The sequence below is a fragment of the Pithys albifrons genome, chromosome 12 (genome assembly GCF_047495875.1).
Source record: "Pithys albifrons albifrons isolate INPA30051 chromosome 12, PitAlb_v1, whole genome shotgun sequence".
Taxonomy (NCBI): domain Eukaryota; kingdom Metazoa; phylum Chordata; class Aves; order Passeriformes; family Thamnophilidae; genus Pithys; species Pithys albifrons.
This window is the reverse complement of record NC_092469.1, coordinates 14,369,020-14,396,380: the sequence shown is the minus strand read 5'-3', so window position 1 is coordinate 14,396,380 and position 27,361 is coordinate 14,369,020. Positions and strand designations below refer to the sequence as shown.

At 43.7% G+C, this 27,361-nt stretch overlaps 1 protein-coding gene across 11 annotated transcripts in view; it reads right to left on the bottom strand.

Moving 5' to 3' along the window:
• Window positions 1–26,350, bottom strand: part of CNOT1 (CCR4-NOT transcription complex subunit 1) — a 56,663-nt gene extending 30,313 nt beyond the window's left edge. For 10 of the 11 annotated variants that reach the window (XM_071567688.1, XM_071567693.1, XM_071567689.1 and 7 more), the window contains exons 1-17: window positions 26,237–26,350; window positions 20,446–20,722; window positions 16,753–16,860; window positions 15,990–16,088; window positions 15,329–15,397; window positions 15,170–15,224; window positions 14,589–14,792; window positions 13,338–13,506; window positions 11,791–11,917; window positions 11,386–11,496; window positions 10,090–10,260; window positions 9,443–9,570; window positions 8,285–8,525; window positions 6,733–6,852; window positions 5,576–5,698; window positions 5,193–5,344; window positions 68–218 (exon numbers count right to left, since the gene is read on the bottom strand). In XM_071567688.1, the coding sequence (XP_071423789.1) occupies window positions 68–218; window positions 5,193–5,344; window positions 5,576–5,698; window positions 6,733–6,852; window positions 8,285–8,525; window positions 9,443–9,570; window positions 10,090–10,260; window positions 11,386–11,496; window positions 11,791–11,917; window positions 13,338–13,506; window positions 14,589–14,792; window positions 15,170–15,224; window positions 15,329–15,397; window positions 15,990–16,088; window positions 16,753–16,860; window positions 20,446–20,547 (2,130 nt within the window). In that variant the 5' untranslated portion in view covers window positions 20,548–20,722; window positions 26,237–26,350. The remainder of the gene's footprint in view (window positions 1–67; window positions 219–5,192; window positions 5,345–5,575; window positions 5,699–6,732; window positions 6,853–8,284; window positions 8,526–9,442; window positions 9,571–10,089; window positions 10,261–11,385; window positions 11,497–11,790; window positions 11,918–13,337; window positions 13,507–14,588; window positions 14,793–15,169; window positions 15,225–15,328; window positions 15,398–15,989; window positions 16,089–16,752; window positions 16,861–20,445; window positions 20,723–26,236) is intronic. The other variant, XM_071567697.1, reaches the window with a different exon arrangement.
• Window positions 26,351–27,361: the final 1,011 nt, after the last annotated feature.

Below are 27,361 nucleotides of genomic sequence, written 5' to 3'. Positions count from 1 at the left end.
CTCAACTAACAGAGCAGAAGTAGTGCCAACCAAAGCACCTTGTGCAGATGCAGCCCGTTGTTTGTACCTGCACAGGTGAGATGGCATCCAGGCTGCTGGCACTGGGCGGGCGTCCCTTGGGCATCACTCCCGGCGGGGGCTGCCGAGCCTTGTTCATGACGTTACTGCAGTTTGCTACCATGGTGAGGATCGTCTCTGACAACTCCTGAGAAACACTCCTAGGACACAGAAGCAGGACAGTGAGCCATGTGACACTCATGAAACTAAGGCACCTAACTGACTTGGTTTTCCTACAGAAATTGAGGCCACATTTCATAAAAAGAAGTTGCAAAACAACCCTAGCAGAAGCTAAATTTTATTTGCAAAACTTGCCTTAGATCATCTCCCAAGAGAAACAGCTATATTAAAATAGTTTAAACTGTAGTTCTAAAAATTAATTTCTAATGGACTATTTCCTTGTTTTCAATAATTCAAATACTCCTTTATAGTTACCCCAGCAATTAAGGACTTACAGAAAGTTGGGATATGTACCTAAATGGCTGCAACAGTTCTTTGGAAGAGCAGACCACCTTTTATAGCATTAGTCTGCTGTTGTCCACATTATAGGCTATATACAGCTTAGCCTTGTGAATTAGAACATACAATTAGTGATGCTATGATCCCTTTTTCACACCCACTCCTCGAGGCTCCTTCCTGTCCCTGAATCTCACCACACCCAAGGTCTTCCTAAAATAGGGGTGTCAGAGACTGAAACGGTTAATGATTTATGCATTCTAAGAGACTTTGCAGGCTTTTGATACCATCTGATGGGCAGTTGGGGCCCATCCCCTCCTCCAGTGCTAAAGGTGTGGAGCCCTGAAGAGGCAAGAAGAGCCATTGCCCAGCCCTCCACATGAACTCGGCGAATATTGGGGGTTCACAACCCCCTGTCTCGGGAGGAGGGGCAAAAGGCGTGCTGAGGGTATAAAAATGGACTGGTGAGTTTGGGAATTTGGGTTCTGTTCCTGACCTCCACCACCTGCAGATGGAGACCACGGCCTGCAGGACTGCTGAGATGCAACGCTGGATGTCTGGGTGGTGACTATGAAACATTCTCATCTTTTCTCATCTCTTCTTTTTCCTTGCTGTCCTGGACTCCTCTGTCTTTCTTCCCCCTATGCATCTCTTCCCCCCCCCTTCCCCGTTATCTTCTATGTCACATTACACGGAATTGTTAAATAAACACCGATTATATAGTGTCGTTTCACTTTAATCCACTCCAAAGGGATTGATTAATACAACCTCGGTTACCCCCATCCCCTTCCCAGGAGCGGGTCGTGACAAGGGGATGCATGGGCTACATACTCAAAGACAAATACATGATGAGAGGTAAATGCCACCACCTGCTTCACCGAAATTGATCAATCTACAAACGGAAAGCCATGCTTTATGCACTAACATTAAAACAAAACAGAGTCAGGAAACCCAACTATTCAAGGTAAACATAAACAAAAACCATCAGAAAACTCAAAACTTAGGCAAAAAGCCACTGCACAACTGAGAGCAGCCAGTATCTCTTTCCAAAGTGTTCCATGTCTGACTGCCAGGTTCCCAAAGTGGAAGGAAAGTCATCTCTGCTGGTCACAAACATCCCAACAGAACACTCACATTTTCCACTTGGAAAATACAGCAAATTATTGATGCTTTCCTGAACTTTAGTTTTACCTTTCTTGTGAGGGCAGCTTAAGCTGTAGATGCCTTCCTGTAGTGGTGCAACTATACCAATACAGCTTTATTGTTCCATTAACCTTGTCTGGAGACCCCTCATTTGAACTCATTTTTCACAAGATTTTACTGAACAACTGTTGGGTTGAGGGGAAAAAGAAGGACAGAGGAACCATCCTGGTTATTAAGGCAGGAAAATAAAGTGTGGATCAGCCTTCAGCTTAGGCAGTATCCCATTACAGGCTACAGTGAGCTAATTAAGGGCTTCCAGTTGTTCTCTAAAGCCAGTGATCCATTATGCAGTGCGGGGGGGGAAAAGCTCACCCACAAAAGACAGGGGAATATGGGATAATATCGTGGGTGAGCAGCTTTCCATACAGGGCAACAAAGCAGTTCATTAACTGTTTCACAAGCCGGTTCCTTGGCACACAAACATCCTCTCACCAGGTTTTGTGTCAAAGATTTCAAAAGAAAGGGACTTGAAGGGTTGTGTGACAATGCAATTGGAAACCTACCTTCAAAAAAACCTGAAGAGATTTCTTTTTCAGAAAGCGCAATCAGGCATGAAGACAGAGCTCTGAGCATGCTCAGTATTTACAAAATGGATTTGCCCTCATCACAGTGCTCAGTCTCAAAAATCTCAAAATTTAAAAGTATGCATGACCAATCACAAGCAGCACAGGTTTTTCTCTGTTGCAGCAGGCATTCCAAGACATACAGCACTGCAGTCAGCCATGGACAGGGGACTGAAGGGCACAGTTAACATGTGATTACCACCCTGTCTTTTGCCCTCCTTTTTCAGGGGCTAAACTTGCAGTTTTTATGCTTCAATACCACAGCATGCTTTTGTAATACAAATTCCAATCTGCTGTAGATAGATAATATGGCAGCCCACAGTGAGGACAGACATACAGTTCCAGAGTTCAATCCTTATGGTGACTGGTTGGGCCATTTGTGCTTTAAGAGAACCACTCATGTTCTGTTCTGTCCTGCCATCTGCCAGGCAGGCTGAAGGTTAACTTCAGTATCATTTCAGGAGACACACTGCTCTATCAAGATGCAAACAGCACAATACTTTCTGCCTGCAGAGAACTGCGGGATCTGAAAAGCAAAACAAAAAACCAAAAAAACCCAACAAATCCAAAGCTCACAAAAAAGCAGCCTCTGCATTTGAGGCAAATGAGGTTGGTCTGAGAGCCAGGGACCACAGTCAGCCACCTCTAGAGCAACAAAACTGTCAATATAAAGGAAATTTTAGCTCACAGGAATAACACTGCCACATTTATTGACCTTTTGTTTTTCTTTAAATCCCTTCTTACAAAGCAGGAGAAAGCCTTTTCGTTCCCAAGGCACAGGTACACAGGAGCCTCTTCCCTTTCTGAGACAGGGACTGAGAAAAGGTGACCTTCCCCACACTGACATACTTGGACGGTGCAGGACACGAGTGCAGGGAAGAGGCACTGCTGCCCCTCTCAACTCACTGCAGCTCCAGGGGCGATGCTTATAAGGGAGGACTTCTCATAAGCAGCTTGTTAATCAATTGCATGCTTGGTCAGTCTGTGGTGCCTGTAACCACCCTGACTTCATTGTAAAAACACTCAGCAACAGAAGAACATTTATTCTCTTTGAGGACTCTCTGTTACATGATGCCACAACTGCAGTCTCACCAGTGATAAACAAGTTACACCAAAGTGTCAGAACATGCAGGGTCCTGGGGACTAAAAAGAAACATCTTCCTGGGCAGAAAACAGGATAAGAAGTAACTATTGCCTAATTAAAGAGTAGGCTCCTAAATCAACAGATTTAGGAGATGGCAGACTTCAGCTAGTGAAGTGGAACTACTCTCCCAGATGTATTTAATATTTACTGTGATTTTAATCTTCTATTCTTCACAATGCCTGCTTCCATTCGTGACTGAAACCTGAGCTCATCAAAGCAACTGCTTCATGAAAGAAATCCAAGCTTTTTCATTCTAAAGCTCAAAGAGAATAACTGATGGAAAATGACTGCAAGTAGGTCACATTCTTGTATAAAAGGGAATACAAGGAGCTATAAAAAGAAACCAAAAGCTCAGAGAATTGTGCCAGTAGAGAACTAGTGGCTTTTGGAATTAATGGAATAAATAAAACTTGGTAACACATTAAGATTCAGAACACAGTGACATAAGATGCAACTCAAGCCTACAGTTACCTAATAAACCTCTAAAACGTAGACACCACAGCATGCACAATAAGGAATGCAAGTTCATTTGTGAACTAGTCTCAGAAGATGCACTTTTGAGTTGAAAAATAACAGTTCTCTCTTCAGTTCAAGACATGTGTATTTCAGAAACAGTATTTCAACTGCATTTTGAAGTTCAATTGCACAGGTTCCAGCAGTCAGGAGACTCCTTTCTGCTAAAATCTTACAGCTACTTCAAATTCCCTTTCAGTTCCAATACCCATTGTGACAACTCTGTGTTGGTACTGATTTCCCAGCACCTACTGGAGAGCTATGAATCATCCCAGGTACCTTTAATGATGCTTCTCATCTCTTTCAAGATAACACTGGCTAAGTCAAAGGACACAGCATAAGCCTCAAATCAGTAACACGCACTGGGATGTGCCAGGCTCATTTGGTGCCAAAACGCAACAGCAAAATGAGCACCATCTCCAGCTTACAGTCTCTCTGGCTCACACATCACCCTACAACAGGTCTCATTAACTGCAGCAGTGTTTCAGAGTTAAATACCATCTCGGTTTGACAGCATGAAGAAATGACAATGCAAATATTTTACAACATTCAGTCACATTTACCACGTGTGTACACAATACTTGAAGGCCGATGTGTCCAGTTTCAGTTTCCATCAGCCCCCCTGAAGTCTACCCCTACCTCTAGCAAACAAAACAGCTCTCAGACCCACACCTTTTTTCTTTGGCTAAACAATCTCATCTGCAAAAGATCTTCAGTATTTCCCACCTTTGACTACTCTGAGCCTCAAATGAAGACAACAGAAATTACATGCCTAGTTTCAATGTCAATTACACCACAATCATCACTCACCACTTTTCTCCTACACATAAGGAACTCCAGGGGCCCCTTACTGCCAAGGCAGTAACCAGAGGCATTTCCTCAGCACAATCACAAATCCCTTATACAGTCAGTTTTCCAAGATGCTGTCTCATTCTGTAGCCATGGACTGTACTCCTTTGTCTGAGTTACAGCCCTGTATCCAGTCATTAACAGCTGAGGATCTGACTCACCAGCCAGTCCCCAGACACCAAGATCACCTCACCAGCTCCATGAGGAAGACAAGCTCAAGCTCTCATGACCTTGCCTACAACATCAGCTTCAATGCAAAATGAAACTACTACTGCACCTACCCCTGCAAGTTTATACATTCTCATTAACCCCGTTCTCCACGTGAAATTCCAAACCAGCTGTGATCATGCGCCAGAAAACAAGTTGCAAAGAGATTACACATTTGGCATAAGCAACATAATCCTTACCCAGCACAAGCTTGCAGACAGGCCAACATTGTTGCCAAGGTTTCTGGAGGAAGCTGAGCACTTTTGGGCTGATCTTTTTCAGGAGCAAGGCCACCCAGAATAGATGGACATCTTCTCTTTAAGAAAGTCATACAGGCCTGGATGAAAGGCTCCTGAGGAAAAAACATTATCTTAATCTCCCAATCTACATTCAAGACACTATTTCAAACTTGGCAATTGCACTGTGGAAAGAATTGCACTAAGCTACTATAGTTCAGTGAAAATGTTGAACTATCAGACCATGGACACTTTCCACAACTTTAAAGCTACTTATAAAATTGTTAAAGTGACTTAAGTTAGTCACTGATATGAATGCAGAAATAAAAAGAAAAATCCTGCTTTACCCCATGCTCCCGAATTTTATCTGTGAGCCATTTGTCAAGTTTGAGGTATTCCCGTCGAGAGGCAAGTGCAGCAAGGTCAATAACAAAGGCAAATGGAGTACCATTTAGCAGCATTGACAAGGCCTAAAGAAAGAAAATCAGAAGACTACTAGTGAAGACACACGGACACCCTTTCTCCTTCTTGTTCTAGCCCCCAAACACCTTTTAGTAAAGAAATCTTATTATCACATGCTGCTCATGCTTTCTTTGTCAACAAAAATTGGTACTACCAACTTCACTTACAGCTTGCTCATGAGACAAATAAGCAAGAGCTCAGATTTGAAATCATGACTTTTACCTTCTCTGAAGTGACCTTGAGCTGACAGTTTTAAATTCCTCTCTATATGAAAACCCACCAGCAAGTGGTTGAGAACTACCAAGTTGACATTGCAAAAAATTAAGCAGAAGAAACAAGCAAACAGACCTCAACCCCTTCTGAGACACTTGGAGTATGTCTGCGCTAAGGGATCATCTCTGAACACAGCAATTGCTACAACAAAACTGACTTCAAGCAGCAGCAGGAGCTCTTGCACTTTGTGACACCCTAATGATTTTGCATCTAACTTCAGGAAGCAATAAAGGCCTCAAAGAAGTTAATCAAAACTTCCAGTCTTTCATGAATGTGTAAAAATTAAGAAGCAGTAGCATTGTAAAGAAATCCCCATTCCATTATGCTTAGCAGTGCCACTTTTGCACAAATATCTCACAGATATTTTCTACATTTTCACTTCAGCAGTACTCAAGGTTAAAACAGTCAAAGCTCTTTCTGGATTTACAAGCAATTTTGTTGTACTGCTTCCCAAGGTACTTGTCAGCTAAGCCACAATTACCAACTCCACTGTAAATACCAAGTGGAATGTCTTGGACTCGTAACTGGGCAGGCTGGAAACATCTGTAGTCAGATACCACAACTCAGCTGAGGAGTACTTAAAGGCACATGAACACAGGCTTTTTTTTGTTTTAAGATGAGGGACAGCAGCAACAAATGAATTCAGACATGCTTAAACAAAGTAATCCTTACTACATTAGTCTAAGTTAAGCTTAGCCTTTGTTAAAAGATGAGCAAGTCAGCAAAAGACACCAGACAGCAAGTAGTGGCAGCATTCTGCAAAACTCACCTTCAAGTCTTGGGCAACATCAAGAATACGTGACAATTTTGCCTGGTCATACTGCTCCCCTCTCATGTACCATTCTGCCATTGCATGCATGATAAGCTGACGAATTGAAGGAGACTGACCCTGGGAGAACAAAATTAGAATTGTACTTCATAGTTCTGGGATAGGATCAACGATGTGAACATTCAGCAGGGTATTTTACATCTAAAGCTCAACATTCATGCATATTTACTCTTTAGCTTCAGAACTTGCTTTTGAGTTGAGCCTTTTCTATGCAAGAATAAACTATCCAGGAGCTACAACTAAAGGATGTAGCATGACTGCAAACGGTAACTATGTACACGTTTCTCTCTTTCCTACCATGTCCAGGTTCAATTCATCTCAATTGTAGACAAATTGCTTTTGGAATATGCAAGTCATTTAAAAAAATGTTATGCCTGACATGTCCTGAAGTAAGAATTCAACATCAGACCTTAAGATGGAAAACATAGTACCTAGCTCTGCTCACACAGGGGCAATTACAAACCACAACACAACTAAGACTTTGATGGCAGCAAGTGATTTGTTTAAAGGAAAAGCGGAATGGCACCATGTCCCATGGCAACCATCATTCTGTTCTTTATTCTGAAATCTACCCTGTGGAAAAACTGCCTATTTTGACATTTCAAGACCTTAAGCAAAAAGCACATCAGATCAATCCTACTCCCATTTCTTCAATTTGAAGACTTTCATATGGAAAAATAGAAAACACTCACAGCATTCATCTAGCAAATAGTCACAATTTTGCAGTGAATGTGGACAAGGACCTCAGAGGTCAAGCTTCTTGCCATTAACTGTATGCAATCACAGCAAGATGTTTCCTAATGCAGATTCCCTCCCATTCCAGAGGCTTTCTCTGCTTTAAGTTTCTTACGAGTTCTATTTCCTTAACTACCAGCCCTTGCAATGACAAGGGCACACCAAACAGCAAATCCATTAAAAGTATGGGATTTGCAAATAGAGCTACCATATCTCTACATGGAAGTTCTCCTTGAAAAAGGTCAGCAGACAGTCCTAAGTCTTCAGAAACACCCCACACTGTGAAAACTCATGGTGCAGGTAGTTTCTTTATGCCTAGAATAATCTTCTGGCAAGTACAAAAGAGATTATTTTGGTATAAACCTCTTCACCTCTTAATCCTTTAAGTTTTTACACTTCAAACGTGTGAAGCTGAGTCGAGCAGAGCAGGGTGATGCTGTTGTGAAGTTATTGGGGGTTTCTTTTGTTACGTTGATTTTTTTTTAAACGGTGGTCCATTTTAGTTAAAATTGAAAGGTTTAAAAAAGTCCAACTTGGCTTTGTCTCTCTACTTTTCCAGGTATAGTTTCTCACTAAATATTATTGAAAATCAAATCATAACAGTTTGCTTCAAGTCTGGGAGGGGACAACTCATTTATTTGCATCAACCACTGATAATTTACCCCTTGGGTTTTAAACTGACCAGTTCATACACGAATTGTTGTTGAGTGTTCAGGTTACATGAACAGACCACAGGCACACTCCAGTGAAAACTCACCTGTCCATGCCATGCGTAGTGCAAAATGATGGCAGAGTTGGGGTGGTTGCCAAGGAAAATTGGCATGAGCGTGGAGATGAGTTCATGGCGCAGGGTGTGCCAGGACGTGTTGATCTGCAGTAAGGCCAAAACCAGCATATCTGGGCAATGCTTGATAGGAAAACTGAAGAGCTGCTTCACCTGCTCATACTGTCCCACTTCTGCCAATCGTAACAGAGACTCAATCAAATCCAGGCTCTTCCTAACAAAAGACAAAAAACAAACAGACAACCCCCACAAAGTTACCAAGCAGAAATCTCACAGGGTCCTGGAGCCAAGTTTTTGTAGAGCAACTGTAAGGCAACATAGAGCAACGCCCACTGCAAACAACCTGACACTGCAGCTCTTACAGAAAGTAACTCACAACTTCTGACTCTGTTAGGAAAGAGAGAACTGAAAGCTGATGTTGAGGTGGGTCACTTGGATAATTTAACTTGAAATGTTCTTCCAGAAATGGAATATACTTTTTAAAACACCTTTAAGCCCCCACTTGTGAAACTCAGTGAAGATACTCTACTTGGTTTGTCTGCTTTATGGACAAGTAATCAATGTCTGTGTACCTGTATCTCCCATCCTTAAATTCCCTATTTTAGGCCATACAACTAGAAAACAAGCAAATATCTTTACTGAAATGAACTACATGGGTATATCAAAAGAAGAGGTGTAAAGTTCAGCTCAGAAACTCACACCAGACAGTTTTATGTAGTAACTTGCCAATAGCTACATAAATGTACTATTTAAATCCCAGGACTTCTTTCATACAAGTAGAGCAAGCTTCCCTAATGTTATCTTGGGAAAGACAAATTTAAATTCACATTACCTCCTCTACCCTCTCCTTTCAGCTTGCAGTATATGCCAAAATACACCAGCAGAAATTCTCCAGACAAGCCAAGGACTCCAATAAAACCAAGAACTGGCAGAACATTTTCAGGTGTTATGGAAGTACACAGAAAGTTCTTATAATGTGAGTACTTTCACAAATCAAATATGGCACAAACACAAATGGCTGATCTACTGGGATGTACACAGAGCTACAAATACATCTGGCTGCATAAAGCCAGCTGTGGGCAGACAAGCAATCGAACTCTAGGTATGAAAACCAGTAGGGAACAGGATTACCATGTAGCAATTTCTCGATTGTCATCCTCTGGTGGTGCTTTCAGGATGTCTGTGGCAACAGTATGGCAAGGGTAGTCAGCAAAACAGAAGATGTCAGGGTTTATGAGGGAATGTTGAATGAAGGAGAGCTGGAATAAAAAAAGACATTAAAAACAGTTTAGATATTTAGAGTTTCAGGTTCCTTCCACTTTATCACATGACACATTTATGAGAATGATGCAAATCAACAAAGCAGCAGAGATGAGCCAAGCTTTACTGCCAGGGTGTTCTACCTAAGACTGAACCTCACAATTCTCCCAGGACTTCTGAAAGGGACAGATACAGGCATGCTGAGGGTATTTGTTTGCACAAAGCTGTGGCCTGTTTGTGGAACCAGGTAAAACAGCAGCAGCAGTGTGGTGCTCCACTGCACCACACACCAGAACTCTGCCAAGGCCAAAGGTGCTGTCACAGTGCACAGCAAGTGACCATCTCCTCCCACACTATCACACACTGGTGAACTATAGGCTGTACTTCAGTAACACACCTGAGGACGTACAAGCCAAGGTCTCAAATGTGGCTCATCTAAAAACTCACATTACCAATCCAAGAAATTCAAGAACTCCACAAATATTCTATAGATAGAGCAGAAATGTTGGGAAATCTACCTGGCCCTCTGCATGCTTCCAAGGTCTGTATATGGCATTAACTGGAAAAACCTCCATGCCCAGCCCTCTCTGGATGCCAAACACCACAATATGCAGGCCCTTGCTGTCACGAATCTGAAATCCTGGATGGTCCAATTCATACGTTACTACTTTGAAGTCCAGGGTGGGGTTCTGCAACAAGACAAAGAAGGGTAGTAGTCAGCCTTAACATTATGATTCTCTGTACTATCTTGTAAGAGCCTCTCTTAATCAGTATTTTACCCAGCTTAACATACACCTGACTTTTAGTTGGTATTTAGATAGTTGGGAGAATTTGATGCAAGTTAATGTGTGAAACCAGCCTGTGAGATTGCACTTGCCAGGCACTACAGTAGCTGTCTATTTTTCCAAAGATTTCATTAACAAGTCTTTTAAAAGACCCAAACATATCTCTCCTTTCTTAGTATACAAACATTCCTTTTGTAGGCTTCCATATGTCTTCTAATGAAAAGCAGAAGGGTCTGACCCACTGGTAAGCAGAACTTGCTTCTCCTTTTGCAAAATGTTACCTGCTAGTCCTTGTAAAGCACCTATTACATTTTCAGAAATAGTGTGAAAATGGATAAGGGAGCTCGGAGGCAACTGTGGCCACTGTACAACATAAACCACTTATTTGAGACACAGGTGAGCAAAAAGACAAAGTTATTTGTATGGCCCAAGGTTTAGAAAAAAATAATTGACACCTGCATTACCTTAGAGGGAACACAGAGGAAAAAAAAAATCACGAAAAAAATAAGGTATGCCAAGGAAATGGCACTCACATTTACCAGAGTTAATTACAAAAATTGCTGCTTATAAAGTGGTGAAAAAACATTCCTATTTCTAAAGCATCATTATACACAAAAAGTATTTAGTGTTTTGGAATAAGTAGCTATAAAAATACTGTTTCATTTTCATCATTAATGCCTGCAGTGAGAAGCTTTTCAAAACAACGTGCCTGATGCACAAAATTTTCCCTTGTCAGAAATACGCTGAAACACAAAAACCCTCAGAGAACACATGCTGGAGTACGTGGGAGCAGTGTGGAAAAAATCTCAAATTGCACCCGAGTTACTCATTCAAACAGCTTTTATTTCCCACCATTCCTGAAAATTTTCTTGTTCATGAGGAGAAAAAACCCAATCATTTAAGTGCAGTTACATTAAGGATGTTCAAAGTTATTCAGGCTGTTTGAACTGAAAAGGTTTATAATCACACTGAGACATGAACTGCTTTCAGATATTCCAAGTAAAAGACCAAGACGATCGCAAGACTTACCAGCTCTTTAAGAACATCAATCAAGACCTCCACATTCCAGGTATGGGCTTGGGTACCATCACTCTTATCTTTCCCATCACTCCAAATCCCACTGCCAGGAGCCGAAATAGACTGCAAGTCAAATACACAGAATCAAACACTAGTTGAAAATAAAGCAGTTCCAACAGCCACTGGATCCAGAACTCCCTGCACTGGGAAGGTATAATCAGAAGTTCAGACCAGTAACAACACCAGTTTTACACTTCTGAGAACCTTTCATTTTCTCAAGTACCACACAAATTTTCAGCAGAATTGCTGAAAGTGCAAGTCTTGAATAATATTAGCAATTGTTAAATCACTAGAGGCTGGCATTTTAACTCCTCTTTTTCTGCTGAAATATAATCCCCAGCCCAATAGGCCACTCACTTGTAATGGAATACCGTCCGTCAGTCCCGAATGAGTGCGAGCCATCATCCCCAAAACCCTGGCAACCTGGGCAGCCGTGACTTCCCGAACACCAAACTGCACAATTATGTTGCGACATTCTTCAACACTAAGATGCAACAAAACACAAAGATCTTAATATGAAAGCAGATTTCACCATGGCAAAATATAAGACGGATGTAAACAAGACCTCTGAGCACAGTTGGGACCACACAGATTGTTGGGAGAAACTAATTTGAGACTAAAACATGACCATTCACTCAACTTCAGTCACATCAGTCAAATGGTCCAACATAACAAAATTCCAGGACAATCAAGAAGAAAAATTCAGGAGACAGTCTGTGCAATTATTTCCATAAAACATTCTGTGCCATGTTTGCAGTTCAAAGCCAGGCGTACTGAAGTGACAGGGAGAGATGTTACACAGACTGTGCTCTGTCAAAGCAAAGGCACAGGGCAGGTTTAGCACTGTTTTTGATTAAAAGCACTTCCACGCATTGACCTGTGATACAGAGCTTCAAAGAATCAAGTTTTCTGCTGTCTAAAAGTGAAACAAAGGCTTTGAGAATGCACATTTCAAAACAATGATGTGCACTGTTCAAAGGTAAGCTGTGAACATTTGCCTTTCAGCCTGATGCAAGGCATGGCATCCCTGAGCAGAGGTCACAAGCAAAAACCTTCAAGTAGCCAAAAGAGCAAACAATGAACAGGTGCTCAAGTTGCAATTTTAGAACTGAAGGCTTTTTCTGTACTTTCTTTTCATTTTGTGAACACTTCCTAACTAGGCCAACAAGATTTATATAGCATCAGTCATCATCACGGCCAGGCTTCATGAATGAAGATTTGGGAAGGGCTCTCCCCACGTGGGTGTGCCCTTTGAGCCTGCACGTGGATGTTTTAGGTGAGGCACAGTGTGCACGGAACTGGCCCCACCCTTTGCTCCTGAGGTTCATCTGCCACGGTCGAGCGAGCTTGGACAGTGACAGGGAAGTCCCTCAGGACCAGAACCTACAGGCCCCAGTATGGCACTACTCCCAGGAGGTCTCCCATCCAAGCACTAACCAGGCCGGACCCTGCTTGGCTTCCGAGATCTGACAGGATTGGATGTCAGGGAGGCATTTAACTGCATACAGCATCACTACAAATTGTTTTAGTAAAAGCAGTCATTTTCAGTATCTTCCAATGGACTTACTGTGTTTCCACTTCATGGTTTAAACCAAAACTTACAGTAATACCTTTGAGATTTGATTAGCTCCCCAAAAGAAGGTTATAAAACCTTCAAAAGGAATATGAATCCTTTTATGTAGCACTTCTTACCATGACAAAATCCTGTGCAGTGTCCACAGATGTATTATACACATTAGAAGAAAGCAAAATATAAAACAGGAATCCAAACAAATGACCTCATAATATTTAATGAGATTCTAGTTACTTTAGTATGGTTAGGTGTTCTTTACCTTTTGCCTCGAGAAATAAGAAAGAAAACCTCTGCCACCCAAGATGCTTGAAAATTTCATTTTCCTACAAACCTTGCACAAAAGCCGTAGCCAACTTCCTGCATGAAATCTGCCAGAGAACTCTCCATCATGGTTTTGGCTATCCCTCCAGAATCAGGCAGGATCCTGTCCATTAGAATGTCCCGTTTTTCAGGGTATAGAAGTGGTGCAAGCACCACAGGGCAACGCTCCTGGGGAAAATCTAAAGGAAAGAGTAATAAAAAAAAATGTCAAATTCCCAGAACACCAGCTGCAAGTAAAAGGCTTTTCAAAATTACTTCCATTGGTGTGCTGCAGTTGCCCTATTGCTGCAGAAATCAAGAGGGCACTCATGCAGCAGCTCTCAATCCCACTCTCAGTTCTCTAATGGAAAGAGCGAATACTTCTGGAAGGTAAAGTTTAAGAGAGACATGTGTGGATGGGAGTTCTGCTCGCAGTGGAAAGCAGCAAAGACACCTTGTGGGTGGCCCTTCCTGAGACAGCATGGTCTTTAAGATGACACATAATGTACATCTCCCCTTCAAGCCCATTCAGAGAAGAGTTCCCAATAACCCAAAGCAAAGTGTCAGGAATTACAGTAGCTAATACACTAACTTTCATTAAAGTAAGTATGAACTAAGAAGTTATATTTAAACAATTAGAACAAATATTTTGCTCTTGTGTAAGGAGTACCTTTCTCTAGATCTGTGCAGAACCAAAAAGTGGGTTAAATTCAGTTATCCTGAGTTCAAATCCTCCCTATTCTGATAGGTCTACAGCAAACATTCATTTTGGAAAGGAAAAGACTACCATATATATAATGTCCTCTGCAAGGGCCACAGCAGCTTCCAAGAAATGAACCAGAGTTTAACTCAGAAGCACCTCCCTCCCTGTGCTAGTGTTTTCTCATGAATCTGCATCCAATATAAACACCACAGTGCTTCAAATGGTGCTGTATGTTCCTTACACTGTAAGGAGTTTCTCAACTGCTGTGCACTGAGCTGCTTTAGTTAAATCCATAAATAACAGGCCACACAAGTAAACACAGACTTGAATATACACTACTTAATGTGTACTTACCACAACTTTTCAGAAACATGAGACCATGACACTACTCATTGAAAGCAAAACAGTACATTATGGCCTACAGCTGGAACATTTTTCTGTCAGTTTAGAGCTAAGAAAATTTGCTGAGTTCTACCTCACCAAGCTCCCCACAACTCCAGCACTCAGCACTGAAAGCAAGTGAGGAAATTCCCTCTCAAAGTTTGCATCTAGCCAGGTTTCCTGAACAGCATTACTTACCTCTACGTAATGTTTTGAGGAAAGCGTCAATCTGCTCCTGTCCTACCCCAAAGGCTCCCTTCTGCCCAAAGAGGAGATGGGAGAGGAGAAGGTGCAGGACCTCTATTGCAATATCTTGGAAGCCACCTTCTTGATTTCCACTGACGTCCGCGTCAATGTACGAGCGCAAAAGATCCGGCAGTTTCTGTTTGATAAACTGGGCAGCTTTTGGAAACAAAACAGGCAAGAGTCAAAACCTTGAATTCTTTTTTAATATGAAGATTCATTTAGCTGGGTACCATTCTCTTAATTTGAGTTTGTTTACCACAAGCCACAACAGTTCAAATTTAAATGCAAGTATCATAAGCCACACCTCAGAACTCAAATATTAATGGACAGCTAGAAGCTATCACAGCACCTCAATGTGATTTGTTATCTAGGAAGTCATTAATGAAAGTGACCTTCAACTTCATAAAAGACACCTGTGTTACCTATTGCCCCTCCCAACAGCACTGCTAATTGTAAGCTCAGGCCAGACAGGCACACAGGTAGAAAGCTGAAAAAGAATGTCCCTGCTGCAGCACATCAGAAGCTGCACTTACCAAAACCTCGTAGATCTGAGCTGAAAGAGTTCAGTAAAGCGAGACCAAATATCACCTACAAACAGGAATAAACATTATAGTGAGGGGACATCATCCTTTCTAACAACCTCAGTCAAAAAAACAACCATTAAAGTATTTTTTAAATAAGTGTTCACCTACCTCTTGAACTTTACTTAATTTGATGACTTTACTCAATTGGGCAAATAAATGGGGTGAAGGCTTTAGACTCTGAAACAGATAAGAAGAGTTAAATAGAAGTTGTTATGGGGTTATTCTTACAATGTCACAGGCTACTTAGAGTCCATTTGAAAGTTTGGAATATTAGTAACTATTCTGCTGTAGGTTAGAACAAAGCTTATATGGCTAAACAAACATCTCTCCAACTAAACTGAAGGCTTCTTCCATATGTCCCACCCTTTCCCAATCAAACCACTATTATGGCTTTCATATAGAAACAAACAGGAATGGTGATCACTTATTAGTTTTGGATACATCTAAACTAAAAGCTTCTTCTACATATCCCATTCTTTCACTATTAAACCACTATCATGGCTTTCATATAGAAACAGCAGCATTGACGATTTATTTTTGTTCTGGTACCACAAACAAGCCATAAAGTACAGACATTAGATGAAGCTTTAAAATTAGACTGCAGCCATTCTGAGTGCTTGACTAACTTGCTTAGTTTAACAAAAAGCCCACACCAACAGGTGAAGCTCAATTTTTATACAAGGGAACACATGAGAAAACCAGCTGGTTTCCTACAGACCAATTCAGTGCAGTTTCTGACAGTGGGATCCCCTTCAAGAAGCAAACAAACCTTCTGATAGTGCAAGGGATTGTCAATGGCGTAGGACAGCGTCGAGATAAAGTTTGGTTTTGTAATCAGCGACGCACACTCCTGGATCAGAAATTGAGTCTGAAAAGAACAAGATAACTTGAGGACTCAGTTTCCTAACAGGACAATAAAACAAAACTACTGTTCACTGTGTGCAGTAAAAATAAACAATGATAAGATACTTGTAAGTGCCCACATTTTCACTAACATTAACTAGCTGCTTCTCATTGAATTCTTCTGCAGGTTTGTTTTGTTTTTAACACTGACAAGGTGCTGAATTATTCTCTATCATACGTGCAGTATTTCATTTGTTGTAAGCATCACATTCAACAGACAATCCAAGAGTCTTTGATTCATGTTTACGAGCTAAAAAGTCTGTGGCAAAACTGCTTAAGGATAAAAACACTCCTGCCAACAGACACAGCACCAGAAGTATCAGTGGATTTTGACAAAGTTTTAAAACACACAGAAAAGCTTTCAAAATAGAGTATTGCATGCGATAGAAAGAGCAATTTTACTGATGCTGTCTTTTTCCAGATTCATAGATTACAAGAGTCAGATATCAACAATTTATTGTCTTCTGACTTAATACTGCTGAAAAGTGCTTGAAGTTGAAAGGACATATATTAGAAGTTTGTCTGAAGCTACTGCTTCTAACTTGTCTTTGTGCTTAATATGGATCAAAACCTACTACAGATTTTTAACAACCCAAACTAATAAACAGATATCTCAGTGAAAACTGTACCTGATGAAAATCTTTGCCACTGCTTTTACCATCGCCACTGAAATCCACGTGCGAGAATAGACAGCGTAGTAAATGCCTGTCTGCCTCGGGACCGTGCCTATTCACAATCTGCAAAAAAGTATCAAAATACCAACGTGGTAGCCAACGGTTACTACAGAGCAGTATCTGGGTCTGGTACCATGGATACAGTGATGGTTCTAGAGGTTAAGCCATCAACAGTCTCAACAAAACTGCTGAGAATGTTCACCAGTAACTTAAACACCAAGTCATTAATTCTATTTGCAAATGAAAAGTACAAACAAAGAGATAAAGAATCTAAACACAAGTCACTGACATAGAAGCTATGCATTTCAGGGGTAGCGCTTTTAAAAAACTAAGTAAAAAGGGTTTTCTGGTTACCCAGAGGACAGTTTCAAGCTTTTCTGCCACTAAAGCAGCCCAGAATCCACAGTGCAACGACCTGACTATTCCACGGTTTCTCCCACAGCTGCAGTGCCTGACTCCACAAGAGTACAGTCCTGGGACAGCATGCACCTCTGTGCTGTGCCTGTGTAGCAGGAATTTTCCAGGAGACAAGCCCTCAGACAGCACCTTCCCTGATCTTGCAGGCAGCTTCCATGTTGTCTCCTGGCCGTGACTGACTTTGCTCTGCTATTACTCTTTTAAGACACAAGGGAACATTATATATTACGCCAGGAAACTTCTCTGTCATCTAAAGAAAAAAGTTCATCTCAAACTGGCTCATTAACAAACTTAAAATTGAAGACCACATGCTGGACACCGACAGCTGAGACCTTTAACCAAGTCCTTCCCTGCCATTAGGGCTGATTCAACTGAACCCAATACCTGTCAGGAACAGATGATCTACATTTGTTAATTTTCAACACCATCATTCATTACTAAATCTTAACAGTATCACACTCTTGTTATCATCCTCTACCATTTGCCTTAACTCTTGGCTACAGTCCAGCTCATCAGACAGTTTTCTGAAGTAGCTCCAGATTGTCTCAGAAATTATTAACCCCACCTAAGTGCACAGCATTACTTGATTTTAATAGAACCCATACTGACAGAAATTCAAAGACACTTAACCAACAAGTGGCTTGCCTCTTTTGTCCAACCAGTAGCAGTTAATGTCAAACCCAACTTTCATGAACTGGCAACGTTTTCCCTGTTGTTTCCCCCTTTCCAGCTGCAGGAGACACACGAAATGTGCAAGCACAAACCCACAGCTCTGCTCTGGTCTGACTGCCTGACTCCATCCTGAATGTCCTCGTTTGCAGGTGGTGTCTTTGTGCAAAGAGACAAATAGGGTTGCTTTGCTTTAGGCTCTGTCTGCTCAGGCTCCGATGTTTGACTGTTTTAATCTCAATTTTTCTACTGTTACCTGACCCTGTGCTTCCCTTCCCCTCACAGCCTGCTTATTCCAGTGGCTGCCAAGTTTTGTTCTGCTGGAAAGAAACCTTCAAGTCAGATCTAGCTCTGCTTCTTGATCAGAGGCTACAATATACATGTCTGGGGCATGCTAGTCCAGAGCTAGAGATAAACATTTACAAGACACTGTATCCAGCCATAAAATAAGATCTGAAGATTATTTTTTTATCACAAGAGTGTCCAAGCACTGGCACAGGCAGCCCAGAGAGGTTGTGGAGTCTCCATTCATGCTGGTACTCAAAGCTGTCCAGACACATTGCTGTGCAACCCCCTCTGGATACTGAGCAGGAGGTTGGACCTGGTGACCAGCACAGGTCCCTTCCAACCTCAAACCAGTCTGTGATTCAGGATAGTCTGAGCCACCTGTATTTGGATTTATCATACAGGGACTAGTTGGATTTGTTTAGGCAAATACATAATAAGATTTAAAAAATAACTGTTTTTCTAGATTCAGCAAGTTCTGCTTTCCTACATGAACCTGTCTGCAAAGCCCTTTCCTCCTCTCCAACCAGGCTCTCCTTATTACTGCACGAAAAGGAAACCACGAAAACTCACTTCAGAGGAAGTAATTCTTTAGAATTTGTGTCTGAGAAATGCATATAAGTCTCTTTTTAACACTTATTTTTTTAAAGGAGAATTAAATCATCACCTCTGTTGAAGGACTACTGATAGCATGTTTACACAGAAATTAGTTGCTCAGGCTTTACCACTGTTACACTCGAGTGATGTATTTTAAGTGCACATGTCATTTTGGTCAGTTGTGACAAGAACAACTCCAAGTATGAATTTCCACATCTGCACATGCTTAGATGGAAGCTTTGTAAAATTGTGTGAATCATGTCAAAAATTTACACCAAGCAGTACCATGGGCAGACTTACAGCATACACATCTCTGCAACTATCTCATGAAAAGTTGTACTATCAACCACAAAAGTAAAGTAATATAAGGAAAATAATTTAAAAAAAAGACAATGGATTAAGATTGTAGGAATTTAGTCCTGAAATTCTGGATCTGTCTTTAAACCAAACCTACACAAACCAGCCATTTCCACACACCAGGTTCCAGTCTCTCCCCACAGGGAGTGGAACAGGCTGGGTGGGCGTGAAGGGTGAGGAACAATCTGCCCCTCCTAACAGAGCCATGAATGGTAACTCAACAGTATCTCCTCCCAAATCAAAGAAATGTTTATTATCCTTTACGCAAGTGCTCACATGACAGATCTGCAAGTCATGCTTCAGTCACACCTTGCTGCAAAATCCATCTGTTCAAAAGGACAGCCCGATCACAGATGAGCCCTTGGAGTGCTCAACTTGGAAAAACATGAGAAAGTTACAGGAGATCTAGTCCATCTCCAGTCTTACATTCAAAGCTGTAAATACTGCAGAAACCACCCTCCTTCTCACCTCAAGATAAGCAATGAATGTGCTTTTAAAGATATCAACTGTTATCAGAAACTCACTCTGCCTAAGCCTTCTGGCCTTCTAATCTGATTCAAATCACTGCAGGATTGAGCTGCTGCAGGAAAAAAAACATTTAACTGGCCCAGCTGTCTGCTGGGAACTGAACTAAACCAGTTTCTAAAACTGGCTCAGTAACATTCACTTCCTCCTAAGCACTCCTCTGTGGATAATGCTTTTCAGTCCACCCTGCTGGTAAGAGCTATTTTTAAAAAGGTCAGTTAAACAGAATTCTTGCCCAGATCACAAATATTTGGGTCTCAACATGTAGTTAGTTATTCTGCCTGCCTTCTGAAAGCCCACAGCCAAGACAATCAGCTTGGCTTCACAACTAAGCCAAGCTTCACTGAATGAGAAGAGGAACAAAAAACTTCCACCTGAGGTAAGAGAATGTATTCAGAGGTAAATTACCACATTCTCAAGCATTCAGTGAAACAACTACAAATGTGTATGTTTTCCTTCCCCTTCCAATCAATGTTCTACAGAATGTCCCAAAGTTTACTGGTTTAATCCAGAAAACCTGGAAATTGGCACATCATCCTCCAGGAGCAGGAGTTAATCCTAATATTCAACTACAAAGTTAATACTGGTCTGAGCTGTCACTTGCTTCATTCCATGACCTGACAGACGAACTAACAGGACTGTCAGACAGGCACTGCAATTCCCAACACCAGAGAAAGCAGCACACGGTAACATACACGAGAGCACTGTCAAGTACAATTCAAAGAGAAGAGAAACTCCATTTAACACTCCAGTTACCTTTCCAAAATTTATTCTGTAGCACCCTATCACTTTACTTACATGCTGTATTTCCTGCTGGCTGGCTCGGTAGTTTTTCTTGGTTAAATTGTCCACCAGGTAGCTGATTTGAGACAAGGCCAGCGAGAGCGAGTCAAGATTCATTGCTGGTTGGGGCGGAAGCAGGCGGCCGAGCCCGGCGCAAAATCACCATTATTCCCCTTTAGTCACCTCAGAGACAGGTCAATTTTTTTTCCCCCAATTAGTCTGTATCTGTTTCTGTGTTACTTTCTTCAGCTCTTTTTTCTCAGATGTCTTCGTCTGTTCTGAAACATGGCACCTGAAAAAACAATATCACAATAAAGCTCTGCAGCAACATCACATACTTTGTTCACAAAGAAATATTAAGTCTTCACAACACAAGTTTAGTTCTTTCCACACTACCAGACCACATTTATTTGTTTCTGCATTTTACCAGTCTGAAAGAGCCAGCAAAGAGCTCAGTGAGAAGAATGACTACCCTTTCAGTATGATGAGAAAGAAGAAAATGAGATGAATAATGAATCAGATACCACACAGCAACAATAAGAGGTCAGAATCATTCAAGGCATCATCACAAGTTTATATAAAAAAACGTGATTTACCATCTCTGCAATATTTTGCCTGGGTACCATTCAAGCAGTATTGCCTCAACCCTGCACACCAAAACAAGCAATTGTGAATGAGCAACACACAAAGAACTGCAATAAACTAACCCTAACATTTGGCTTATACTGAAACAGCTTTCCAGTGAGCTACAACAGCAGAGCTTGCCAGCTTAATAAATTTCTATGACAACACAAAACTTGGCACTTGACATCTCATCTGTTAAATTACAGATTGCCAATGAGACAAAATTGCATTCCAAAGCAAACCCTGCATATCCAACAGCCTGAGGAGCCTCAAAGAAAGCCCTAAGCTGCTCCACGAAGCAGCACTGTACATTATCAGGGATAGAATCAAGCTGGAAAGTAGCTGCTTGGAAGCTCTACTTGATTAAAACACAAAGGTCACTGGGCTTCATGCCAAGAAGAGTCTGAAGATCCCTTTTTCAGAATAAAAACTACTGCCTTGCTGACTTGGCTCTACGGCCAAAACCACCAGTACACGATTTCTGCCTCATCACGGAGATGGATGGCCCGGGTGGGGTGTTCACTTGGCACACGAACACCAAGGGCAAACCAGTCCAGGGAGCAGCTCCTGCAGCAGCCCAGCCCTGTGCCAGCCCTCCCTCAGTGAGGGCCCAACAGCAGCACAGAGAGCTGAGAACGCTGCGCTCAGTACAATTAGAACTCTTCTATCTCCCTCCATTCAAAGGTTTTCACTCGCTCACACACAGAACTACACCTTATTTGACATCTGCCTACATTTTAAAGCATCAGGAGCAACAAATCCTATCAGAGACAACGAAGGCCATTCTGCTCTCTCGAGAAGTTTATTTCATTAAATGAAGACATGAGTATGCTATTTTTAAGGAAAGTCAAATTAATGGACTTCCAGACTTTCATTATGCCACAGAAAAACCCTGCCCACTGCAAGACATCATGCAAGATCCTTCTTATGCAATAACAGTTACATCTTGTGAAGAACAAATTTTCAAGCAGTAATAGTGAAAACATTCTTCAATGACAAGGCAGTTGGGCTCTGAAAGAATTTCAGGGCATGTCTAAAACTGCAGTGAGAAGAATTACACGTAACTTCCAGTTCTTTTACACCTGACAAACTAGAATTCATCACCTTCACATACAGTTTAAAAGGTCACTGCCCACAAAACACCTTTGTAGAAAGGAGGACTGGCACAAAAGTTTAAAAACATTCCCAGTAGCACATGATTTTTTTTTAATAACCTTAAAATTGATCTTTTGGAATAATCCATAAAGTGTCACTGGGCATGGCAAGTACACACTTTCCAAGACAATCTTACTGTCAATGTTTAGCAACATAAAGCTTCTGTAAAACATTTGTTAAAAATCCAGCAGACAGACCTTGGCACGGCACTTGCACCCACCAAGGCCAGGCAGTCAGTGAGGGGAATCCAGTCCCATCAGAGCACCACATTCCAGCAATCGGCCTGAAAAACTCACAGGCTGTTTGAACTCGGGGCTCAGGAACAGGACACAAAGCAAAACTTCAACTTGGTAATTTTTTAACACAATAACAGAATTTCAAGAGTTTGCCTTTCAGGCCTCTTCCCTCTTGGAAGAAGACCCCCATTTCTCTGTATTGTTGCTCAGACCAATACAAACAGCACAGCAATCACACCTACTGCACCTAAAAATCAACCTTTCTGGTGCTGGAATTCTCAAGTTAGGCTCAATCTGAATGTGATCCTTCCTGCAGCTGCACAACACCCTGCCGAGCAGGGACACCGACAGTCCCACCCTCCCATTAGCATCTCTGTTGCCTTCCCAAAAAGCAGGGACTACCATCTCAGCATGCTTTGATTGCATGGAAGCTCAACAAGCTTTGCCACTTTCCAACTGCAAATCTGGCAGTGCCACTGGAGAGCCCAAGCTGGAAGCTAAATGGGATCTTCCCTTCCAAGGAAGCAGAACAAGAGCCTGAGCAAACACAGCGACTCAAGGACAGGACACAATAGCTGAGGAAACAGGTTCTCCCTCAAGTTCTAAACACACGGATTGCACGGTGTGTATCCCAACAGGAGGCACACCCCAACAGCTCCCACAAGCACCACATGGGCAGCACTGCAGAGATTCAAACAGCACAACTTAGGGGAGTTCACAAAATCAGAGCAATCAGGGGAGCCCTGCCTGGACAGCAGAACTCCACAGGTACCTCTCTCATCACTCAAAGCAAGGCTAAAATTCAATTGCTACAGCACTGATTAAGAAAGCAATGAATGCCATGCAAAGCAGAGTTTATTTTTAGGTGCAGGTATCCTTAGTGGGAAGGGGTCTCCTTACACCAGCCTAACAATTCAAGAAGCTTTCGGTCCATGGGACAAACTTGCCAGGTTCAGACAGGTCAGGCTCAAACACAGGGAGTTTATAAAAACAAAAAATTAGATTCACTGTCAAAATTAACTACTTTCAATCACAGATCCTGTACTACCATAATGGATTAAGATACCAAATACAGGATTCAGGAGTTCTTACAATATTACCCTTTTGTATTGTGCAGCGTTTTAGGAGGCAGAAAATATTTACCAAAATCTACAGCATTCGACAGCCTGAACACTCCAAGGAAAACATTGGGCCCTCCTCAAAACATTTGGCATCTATTTCAGTAGATTCTTTTCAACAGCAGAGTTCTGCTGGGCTATTGAAACATAAATGGGATAAACTTCAGGCAAGAATTCAGAAAGCACAAAAAGAGGGTCAATATGAAAACAGCCACCAGGTGTGACAGAAACATTCCCTGTTAACCAGAAATCACCAGGAGGAACTAAGCCTTGATGCTGAAGTTGACAAACCCGATGTTTTCCAAAAATTCAGAAAAAGTCTCACAAAGAAATTTCAAAATACCTCAAGCTGAACTTTGGATTTGGTTTTAGTATTTTGAAGATGTAACTATTAACTATTCCCACCGGGTTTCAAGAGCTGTAACGACTTTAGGCCACACCTGCTGCTTGTGGAGGATAAAACAGCCCAAGTGACCCAAACAGATCCGTGTTCGCTGATCAGGTTCCAACTCCTGTCAGAAAACATCACACAAAACATGCTAAAGGGACCCCTGTGAAACCTGCTCTTCAGAACAGGCTCTTCACTCCATTTCCAAACCCATGCACAAATAAAACACATGAGGAGCAGCACACCTTCCAAAGCCCTACATGGGAAGCAATCCAAGGGAGAAAGGAGGTTTCAAATCATACTGTACTTCAGATTTCAGGACATCTTCCATCTTTAAATTTACTGAAAGAAAAACCTCACAGTGTGAGTCATATGAGCAGTAAAATAAGTTCCCAATTAATTCAACCAATTCAAATTCAGGTGTTTACATACAGAAAAGCCACCTGAACATGTCATGTACTGGAAAGCTGCACACAATTCCAGTCAACCAGAAGTCACAATGATGATCAGACACAGTAACTTTGTTTACAGAGAGGCTGAACTGAGCACCAATTTTGTTGCCAAACACTCAGGCCAGTGAGTTTCAGGTTTGGAATGTACCTCAAATACATCAGTGCATCAAGCACGAGGCAGCTGCTTCAGGCACTGTCACACCCCAACCTGGATGCTTCAAAAAAACCTCAAGAAACTCTCACTTCCCACTTTTCCTTCAGAAAGGCTGCAGAATGAAGCTTGTCTTGGAGGGAAGGAAGGACCTGTTCTCAAAGGCTCTGTGCTGTTTTACCATCCAAAAGTGTTTTAAAACAGTTAAATGTGATTTCAAAGTCAAAGAACTGCAGTATTCATACAGCAGGGATGTTTATAGAAAAAAATGGTAAGTCTGGCTAAAATAATGATGTCCTTCACCAAGATCCTCAGTGGATCATGGTCAGTGATATCCCACCAAGGGGTCACAAAGCATCACTGTCCTCTATTCCAAAGTTATGCTTACAGAGTTTCTCCTCCACTTACTCAGCTGAACACCAACAGTAGCCATTCCAGCACCAATTAAATGAGTTAAATATCTCCAAAGAGGAGAGACAGTGGTTTGGAGACACCAAGCCAACAGCACCAATAGCAAACAGTGAACTTGGAAGCAAAAGGGCAGAAAAAGAATCGAGGCAAAAAGCCCAGGTAAGACAAACAAGCCCATTACCGACTAAGTTTGCTTCCTGTTTAGAAGAGTCACCCCACCTGGAGTCACCCTGTCTATAATTTCAGCCAATACCAAAGTAGTTACCTTAGAAACAGGAAGCACTTCAGTTGTGTGCACTAAGAATGACTGGTCAGGGTCACACCTGTTTTCTTACCTGCTTAAAAAAAAAGTTCCTGAGAGCAGCTGCCACAGTTCCTTGCAACAAGTGGGATTCAGAAACAGCCTGAACTCACGAGGTATCAACATCAGTGTGTTGTATTTTCAGAACTATCTTACTTCTGTTGTAAATACAGTCCAAGTTCTTCATGGTTTGTTGAAATTAAACTATGACTACTCACTAAAACTTCTTGTTTAAGGAGTACATGGTACTAATCCAAGTTAGAGAACTATTGCAAAGGGGGTATTGTACTAATATCTTATCTATCAAAACACCCAACTGTTGCTATTTCTAGTTTCGAATTAAGCACGTCTATTTCACTGGGCAGAGCGTTCTGAGCCGGAGCACAGCACTGAGAAGGATTTTCTTCCGTGTGCTCTGCAGGGGGGTTATGTCACCGGATTATTTACTACCGCTCACTTTTTCCGTGCTTTCTGCGGGCAAGTCACAACAACGCCGAGCTGCTACAGAGGCCGCCGAGCCCTGCCCGGCCCGCTCCGAACTCCACCTGTCACCGCCGGCGCTACACGAGCCAGGGGCGAGAACCGAGAGCAGCCCCAGCGCTGGCTGCTGCCCCGCCGCCTCCTGCCCCGAGCGCCGCGGGCCGGGAACCGCCGCGGGCCCCGCTGAGGCGCAGGACCGGGCGGCGGAGCGGGGAGGGCCGGGGGTCCCGCTGCTGCCCCCCAACGGGTGGGCCGGGTCGGCCGGGAGCCTAAGCCGGCCCCGCTGACCCCGCGCACCGCGGGCCGGCCCCGCCGTCTCCCGCCCCGCCAGGCCCGGACCCGGACCCGCCGCGGCCACACCGCGACCCGCGCCGGCCCGCACCCCCCCGTGCTCCCACCCCTCGCTCCCCCCAGCCCAACCCAGCCCAACCCAGCCGAGCCCAGCCCAGCCCAGCCCGGCCCGGCCCGGCCCGTCGGGCGCCGCTCGCACCTGGGCGGTGTCGGGAGGGCCGGGCCGGGGCCGCTCGCGCGCTGCTCTCGCGCCGCCGCCGTTCCGATACAAAATGGCGGACGGGGTCGCGCGCTCGCGCCGCGGCCTTTCCCCTCCCCCGTCCTCGCGCGGGGGGGCGGGCGGGCGGGGAGGGGGGCGAGGGGCGGGGCGAGCGCTGACCTGCCCCGCCCCCTCAGGGGCTCTCGACCAATGAAAGCGCGAGGCGGCCGGAGGAGCGACCAATCAGTGCGACGCGACCTGTGCTGGGCCGTCCCACCGCCCCCCGCGCGGAGCGAGCGCCGCGCGCCATTGGCCGGGAGCGGCCGAACTGCTTCCTGCGCTCTCAGCCAATCAGCGCTCCGCGAGCCCCCCCGCCCCCCCCGGGCACTTCTCGTCCCGCGCGTGCGCACTCGCGCCCAACGCGCGCTGGGGAAGCGGCCCAATGAGCGCGGGGGGGGCGGGGCCGGAAGCGGAAGGGGCGGGCAGGGCCAAAGGGCGCGTGGAGTCAGGGCAGGGGTGCCCCCCCCCGTGCCTGGCGGTGGTTCAGCCCAGGAAGGGCTTCCCCACCCCCCCCCCCCACCCCCACTGCAGTGGTGCGGCCCGACATGGCGGCCGGGGGTCCGCACAGCGCCCGCCGCCATCCAGGGGCCGCTTGGCCACTCACTCTGCCGAAATCCTCCCTCCATTTGCACCCTCCCGCAGAAGAGAGTCCCCTCACCCCCTTCCCGCCCGTCTCAGCCATCCCGCTCCCGCCTGCCGGCCCTGAGGTGGCACCTCCGAGGCTCACAGGGCCTCCCCCGGCCCCGAGTGCGAGGATACCGCGGAGGGTGAAGGCCTGAGGGATGCGGAGGGACCGCCAGCTCGGTGCCATCCATCTCCAAGCTGGGAGAGCTGGGATGGTATTTCAGGACACGGCTCCGTCCCCGTATCCCACCTGGGAGCGTCTCCCTCCCATAGAAACCACCTCGTGCTGCTCCGGAGTACACACACGTCACTTTTATTGAGTCCAAGTTCCTCCGCTTCCCACATGTACAAAATACATGTTAAAAGGCCGGTGTTTGTAAACAGTCAGGGGAGCAGTAAGGCAAACAGGAACAGCCACAGCACCTCCAGACCTGCCCTGCC